Raw genomic sequence first — 6940 nt, 5'->3', positions numbered from 1 at the left:
CATATAGAATGTCTCATTTGCTGTAGGTGTAGTTTAAAATCTCACTTCTGAGACAATTATAAGTTTAAAAATTGTATCAAAGAAACATGTGCACTTACTTCGTCATGGTCTTCATCATAAAAAAAAAATGTGCTTTGCTTTGTCGGTTTTCTTTCCTTTTTTCACTCTTTGCAATTAGCAGCGACAATTTTCTTTGTTTTTTATTTATCAGGAAAAACACTAATCGCAATCAACACACCACAGGCAGTTTTCTTCAAAACTCACACCGTTGTACAACACTAAAGTAGTCCTCATAATCAGTAATCGTTTGTACTTTACTTGCAATTTATTCACCCGAAACATCTTAAGCAAGAAAATTTCCTAGGTCAGTACTACTGAAGGCACTATTGAAGACAGTGTGCCCGATTTTCAAAATGTTTCATACTGTGACAAGAAGTACGTAAAACACTGATACTGCATAGCTCGTGCTCTAGCAGAAGGCTCTTTAAGCTAAATAGCTTATATCACAAAGCCTGTCAGCTATTTCCAATTCTCCACTTCAGTGCAATACACCAATAAATATTTCTGCACCTCCAGGTTTGTAAAATATAATTACAAGTCTTTGTGGTATTGGCAAATTCAGTCTGCTGGAAGGAATGTTACGTAAAAGTGCAAAGCTACTTGTAAACAGCTGTAGTTGGGTGCGAACTTCTCCAGAAAAGTTACTTAAAGGTCAAATTCAGCTCCAGGTTAATGAAGGAAACAAATGTCCATGACGTTTGTGCGGCCAGCTGCGATACACACAGCATTCAAACCAGTGTGTCCATGTCGTCCTCCGTCGTCTCAAACATATAGTGTTAATTAGTAAAGTAATTAGAACTGGAACACCTATCTCGTGAAAAACTACTCGTAGTTTGAAGAGAGCTTTCCTATGTTTTAGCTGTGGGGTATACTCTCCAGAATTTTTTTTTTTTTTTTTTTTTTTTTTTTTTTTTTTTAAATGTCCTTCTCTACCGTAAACTGTAGGTATTAAAAATTTCATAAGCAGACTAGGCACTTCGATACGTTGTGATGTGAAGACTGTGACGACATACATGAGATTAAAAACTTCAGTAATTAACATACAATTTTGAATTTCGCGCGGAATAAATCAAAAGCTCCTTGTCTTTCACTGTCCGCCACAAGGAAGCGCTACGAGCCGCAACCCGTAACACACGTGACACGATGTTTCGCTGTTTGCCGAGCGCGAGCGCAATCGATCGGCAACAAGATTTGCTGTCACAAGGAAGATGCGTACTGTAAAAAAAAAAAGTTTATAGAAAACATTTCATGAAAGATAATAACTAATAAATAAAAGTGAAAATTTGGTGGTCAAAGTTGTTGCGAATGTAAATATCATATTGTCATGTATGACGTACTAGAATAATCTTGTGAGAAGAAACGTCAAAATTTTTGTGTCTCATTGTTTTACGATCGTCTTCTGTTTAACATCTGTGTTGGTGATCATTTGTTATGTTTGTGGTTTAGTTAGAGCTAGTGCATTACAGCGTGCGGAGATCGGAACTTACGGATATACATTACTTGAGAGGTGTGTAGTTCCAAAAGAGATGTCCACATAGTTTTATTTTTGTTAAAATGGGTGATAAAAATGAGTTCCTGAAAATGGCCTTCGTTGTGGACGACCTTCCAGAAAACTTTGATCCTTCTGCAGATCCAAGTGATGGGCTGGAGTATTTGCAGCAGGTTCGTTGGGAAGCTTCGAAATGCGACGACGTTGTGACTGCGGTTATTGATAAGGCGAAACTGAAAAACAGAGCTGTTGTCAATATATTGCCTGAGTGTAAGAAGGTCCCTCGGCAATTCTTGCCTGATTTGCAATGGCAACAACAACAAATTGCAAAATTTTCAGCCATGAGGCAGAAGATGTCAAAATACAGGAAGAGAAAACCACCACAAGAAAGTGCCGTGAAAGTACCACAAATAGGCGACGAGAAAGCCTGGTACGATGTTTGTGTAGAATACAAAACACCCCCGTTGGTGAGTGTCGTTTTGCCACTGCCCCAACGTTTGGTGGAGTGGCTGCTGCAGTGTAATGCGGAATGGCTGTCGAATTCGGAACGACTGACCCAGTATCAAGGACGGTGGATATATGCTTTAATGGCATGCTTGGAGTTACCACTCACCCCAGAAAGTTGTAGCAGTCTTCGCACGTTAGCGCGGGAATGTGCAAGAATTCGTGCTTATGAAGTATCAAATGCGGAAGAGCCCGTAGTAATACCATTAAATCTGTTAATCTGTTTAGTTGCCAACTATTTCCGTCAAATGGATCTTGCAGACATAGTAAGCGAATGATGTTTGCTATAACTTGCACACATTTCTAAAACTTCAGTGAAAGAAATCTGCGTAAACAAAGATGCGAGTGTGTTTCTCATACAAATCTACGATGACCTGCGTGGCACGTGAATGTGTTTGTAGATCTGGACGTATTTCTATTAGTATTAATCAGGTCCACAACTATGAGTAGTCGGTAGTGTTGGTTTGTTACGAATTGAATTCTAAAAGGAGGCGCACTCTTTGTAATCACGAAGTGTGATTCAGACTAAAACATATGACATCTGGAGTTGAGTAGTAGTGATTTATAAAGACAACAATTTTAAAGACTGAACTGCCGTAAAATATTAAAATGCCGTGTCAAATGTCAAATATCATTATTAATTTAATCGATCAACGCAGTTACTTTTCAATAATTTGTTGTTGTGATTGATTTCATATAATAAGGCAATGCAACTTATTGTAATGTAATGCATATTATGACCCAATTTCACCATGTCAAGAATGCCTGAAGTTAAAATGTTAGGAGAGATAGCCCTATGTTAAAAAGTAAATGAATATTATGGTGTTTGTGGATTCTCCATGTAACCATGTATGCTATTTTATGTCCAGCATAATATATTTTCTTCTAAAAGGAAGTCAGCAGTTCTCTTACTTTTCCAAGTTCATTTGGATTTGTCAGGTCATTAGTATAGTTCCCTTTTTGTTGAATTGACAACTGAGCCGCCAGTGAATTTTGTGCTCACCACACTTCATTTTACACATATTGTTATTATATGGGTTATGGGAACCAAGCAATTTTAGTAGTAGTGGAAGTAATTTTCATTGGAAAGTTCAGATATAATATTACTGTAACAGATTGCTCATGTTGTAAAGCATGAAATAGCAGTCTTTCATGTAACATTGTCTGCTCTGTCTGCAGCTCATGGTGCCCCTGGATCACAGGGTCCCGGGTTCGATTCCTGTCCAGGTTGGGGATTTTCTCTGCTTGGGGACGGGATGTTTGTGTTGTCCTCATCATTTCATCATCATTTATGATAGTGGCTAGATTGGACTGGGTTAAAAAAATTGGGAGTGTGAAAAGTGGGACTTTGTATGGGTGCTGATGACCGTGCCCCACAAACCAATCATTATCATTGTGTGCTCTGAGGTGTGATAGTATAAAACTAGTACTGACTCTGCCACTTGGTTTATGATAAGATGAGTTATGTCACTGTTAACCAGGAACTGACCAAATTGCTGCTGACTTAGGATGAAGCTCACGTTGGTGCTGTGCCAGTTGCTGTAGTAGTAGTAGTAGTAGTAGTAGTAGTTTATTCATCCAGTGACAATGTACATTATCAGTTTTGTCAAAGAACATAGTATAACAAAAATAAGATACAGGTGTACAGTTTCCTACGTAATACATTGGTTCATTGTACCCATCACAATATTTTTAGGCAATACAACTTTTGATTACTGTAATAATATAATAGTATGAGAAGAATATTTCACATGAAATACATTACAAGTAAAAGATTGATTTAACACTTTTTTTCAGAAAAATTAACATTGAGGCTCTGGCAAGCATTTGACTTTTGGTACTATTCACATATAGTAAATGATAGTAGTTACTTGCTACAAGGTTACTGCGGATATTCATTTATACTATAATGGCAGTTTGTCATTAAGAACTTAAATATTTCTTCTTTGACAATGTTTTTATTTCTTTTAGATGAGTTGGAAGTTTGTTGTACAAAATAGTACCTTGAATGTTGGTTTGGTTTTTGTGTTAAATCCCTGTTTACTCTTTTTATGTGGATGTAATTGCACATTCTTGTATTGTAGGAATGAAGATCAGAGTTGGTTTTGTAATTAACAATGTGCATTTTTATATTAACAACCCTGTTTTTATATAGAGGCACGGTAAGGGTAGAATATTTAGGTGTTCAAATAACTGTTTGGAAGGTGTTAGCCTTGTACTGTTTGAAATTATTGTAACAGCTCGTTTCTGTAAGGTGAAGATGGTTTTCATGTTTGCCTTATTGTGACCCAGAGGATGGAGCCAAATGGACGTACCAGAGGATGGAGCCAAATGGACGTAAGCAAAGTAGGCAGTTTTGCTACACTCTACTACATGCGTAATGCAAAGCAAGCAGAGGTTAACTTGTTAGTGAGGTAGAGAATGTGGGGTTTCCAGTCTAAAATTTCATCAATTGGCACACCTAAGAATTTTGTGGCAGCTACCCTTTCAATTTGTTGTTTCAAATTTTGAGGTTCACATCATGATGAGACTTTGTTTTCCTGTAATGTATATAATTAGTTTTTGAAATATTTAAGGTTAGCCTGTTCAGTTCAAACCAGTTTTGTATGTATTCCAAAACTGGTTGCAGATATTGGCAATACCATAATTATGTCGGTTACAACAATATTTGTGTCATCAGCAAACAGTTACAAACTGTTGCCTCATCAGGAAAGAGGGAAAGACGAAAGGAAGTGGGTTTTAAGGGAGAGGGTAAGGAGTCATTCCAATCCCGGGAGCGGAAAGACTTACCTTAGGGGGAAAAAAGGATGGGTATACACTCGCACACACACACATATCCATCCACACATATACAGACACAAGCAGACATATTTAAAGACAAAGAGTTTGGGCAGAGATGTCAGTCGAGGCGGAAGTGCAGAGGCAAAGATGATGTTGAATGACAGGTGAGGTATGAGTGGCGGCAACTTGAAATTAGCGGAGATTGAGGCCTGGTGGGTAACGGGAAGAGACGATATATTGAAGAGCAAGTTCCCTTCTCCAGAGTTCGGATAGGTTGGTGTTGGTGGGAAGTATCCAGATAACCCCGACGGTGTAACACTGTGCCAAGATGTGCTGGCCGTGCACCAAGGCATGTTTAGCCACAGGGTGATCCTCATTACCAACAAACACTGTCTGCCTGTGTCCATTCATGCGAATGGACAGTTTGTTGCTGGTCATTCCCACATAGAATGCATCACAGTGTAGGCAGGTCAGTTGGTAAATCACGTGGGTGCTTTCACATGTGGCTCTGCCTTTGATCGTGTACACCTTCCGGGTTACAGGACTGGAGTAGGTGGTGGTGGGAGGGTGTATGGGACAGGTTTTACACCGGGGGCGGTTACAAGGTTTGGAGCCAGAGGGTAGGGAAGGTGGTTTGGGGTATTTCATAGGGATGAACTAACAGGTTACGAAGGTTAGGTGGACGGCGGAAAGACACTCTTGGTGGAGTGGGGAGGATTTCATGAAGGATGGATCTCATTTCAGGGCAGGATTTGAGGAAGTCGTATCCCTGCTGGAGAGGCACATTCAGAGTCTGGTCCAGTCCCGGAAAGTATCCTGTCACAAGTGGGGCACTTTTGTGGTTCTTCTGTGGGGGATTCTGGGTTTGAGGGGATGAGGAAGTGGCTCTGGTTATTTGCTTCTGTACCAGGTCGGGAGGGTAGTTGCGGGATGCGAAAGCTGTGGTCCGGTTGTTGGTGTAATGGTTCAGGGTTTCCAGACTGGAGCAGATTCGTTTGCCACGAAGACCTAGACTGTAGGGAAGGGACCGTTTGATGTGGAATGGGTGGCAGCTGTCATAATGGAGGTACTGTTGCTTGTTGGTGGGTTTGATGTGGACGGACTTGTGAAGCTGGCCGTTGGACAGGTGGAGGTCAACGTCAAGGAAAGTGGCATGGGATTTGGAGTAGGACCAGGTGAATCTGATGGAACCAAAGGAGTTGAGGTTGGAGAGGAAATTCTGGTGTTCTTCTTCACTGTGAGTCCAGATCATGACAATGTCATCAATAAATCTGTACCAAACTTTGGGTTGGCAGGCCTGGGTAACCAAGAAGGCTTCCTCTAAGCGACCCATGAATAGGTTGGCGTACGAGGGGGCCATCCTGGTACCCATGGCTGTTCCCTTTAGTTGTTGGTATGTCTGGCCTTCAAAAGTGAAGAAGTTGTGGGTCAGGATGAAGCTGGCTAAGGTGATGAGGAAAGTGGTTTTAGGTAGGGTGGCAGGTGATCGGCGTGAAAGGAAATGCTCCATCGCAGCGAGGCCCTGGGCGTACGGAATATTTGTGTATAAGGAAGTGGCATCAATGGTTACAAGGATGGTTTCTGGGGGTAACACATTGGGTAAGGATTCCAGGCGTTCGAGAAAGTGGTTGGTGTCTTTGATGGACAGGAGACTGCATGTAATGGGTTGAAGGTGTTGATCTACGTAGGCAGAGATACGTTCTGTGGGGGCTTGGTAACCAGCTACAATGGGGCGGCCGGGATGATTGGGTTTGTGGATTTTAGGTAGAAGGTAGGAGTGCGGGGTGTCGGTGGGGTCAGGAGGTTGATGGAGTCCTCAAAATCACTCTCTCCAAACCTTCCAGGAATTTCTGACTTCCAGCCTTGCATCTCAATCCTTCTTAAAAAACCTTAATCCTACTCCCAACATCACCACTGCTGAAGCCCAGGCTATCCGTGATCTGAAGGCTGACCGATCCATCGGCATTCTTCCGGAGGACAAGGGTTCCACGACCGTGGTACTTGATCGTCGGGAGTATGTGGCTGAGGGACTGCGTCAGCTTTCAGACAACACCACATACAAAGTTTGTCAAGGTAACCCCATTCCCGATGTCCAGGCAGAGCTTC

The 6940-nt window shown here is 41.3% G+C and overlaps 1 protein-coding gene across 1 annotated transcript; it reads left to right on the top strand.

The window, feature by feature from the left end:
• The first annotated feature begins 1219 nt into the window (after positions 1 to 1219).
• Positions 1220 to 2634, top strand: LOC124594993 (gem-associated protein 2). Its single transcript, XM_047133536.1, has one exon. It carries the CDS (start codon positions 1615 to 1617, stop codon positions 2329 to 2331), a length of 717 nt encoding a protein of 238 aa, XP_046989492.1. The 5' UTR covers positions 1220 to 1614; the 3' UTR covers positions 2332 to 2634.
• The last annotated feature ends 4306 nt before the right edge of the window (positions 2635 to 6940 follow it).

The sequence above is a fragment of the Schistocerca americana genome, chromosome 2 (genome assembly GCF_021461395.2).
Source record: "Schistocerca americana isolate TAMUIC-IGC-003095 chromosome 2, iqSchAmer2.1, whole genome shotgun sequence".
NCBI classification, from domain to species: domain Eukaryota; kingdom Metazoa; phylum Arthropoda; class Insecta; order Orthoptera; family Acrididae; genus Schistocerca; species Schistocerca americana.
The sequence above is the reverse complement of the archived record's forward strand: the minus strand, read 5'-3'. Positions and strand labels throughout refer to the sequence as shown.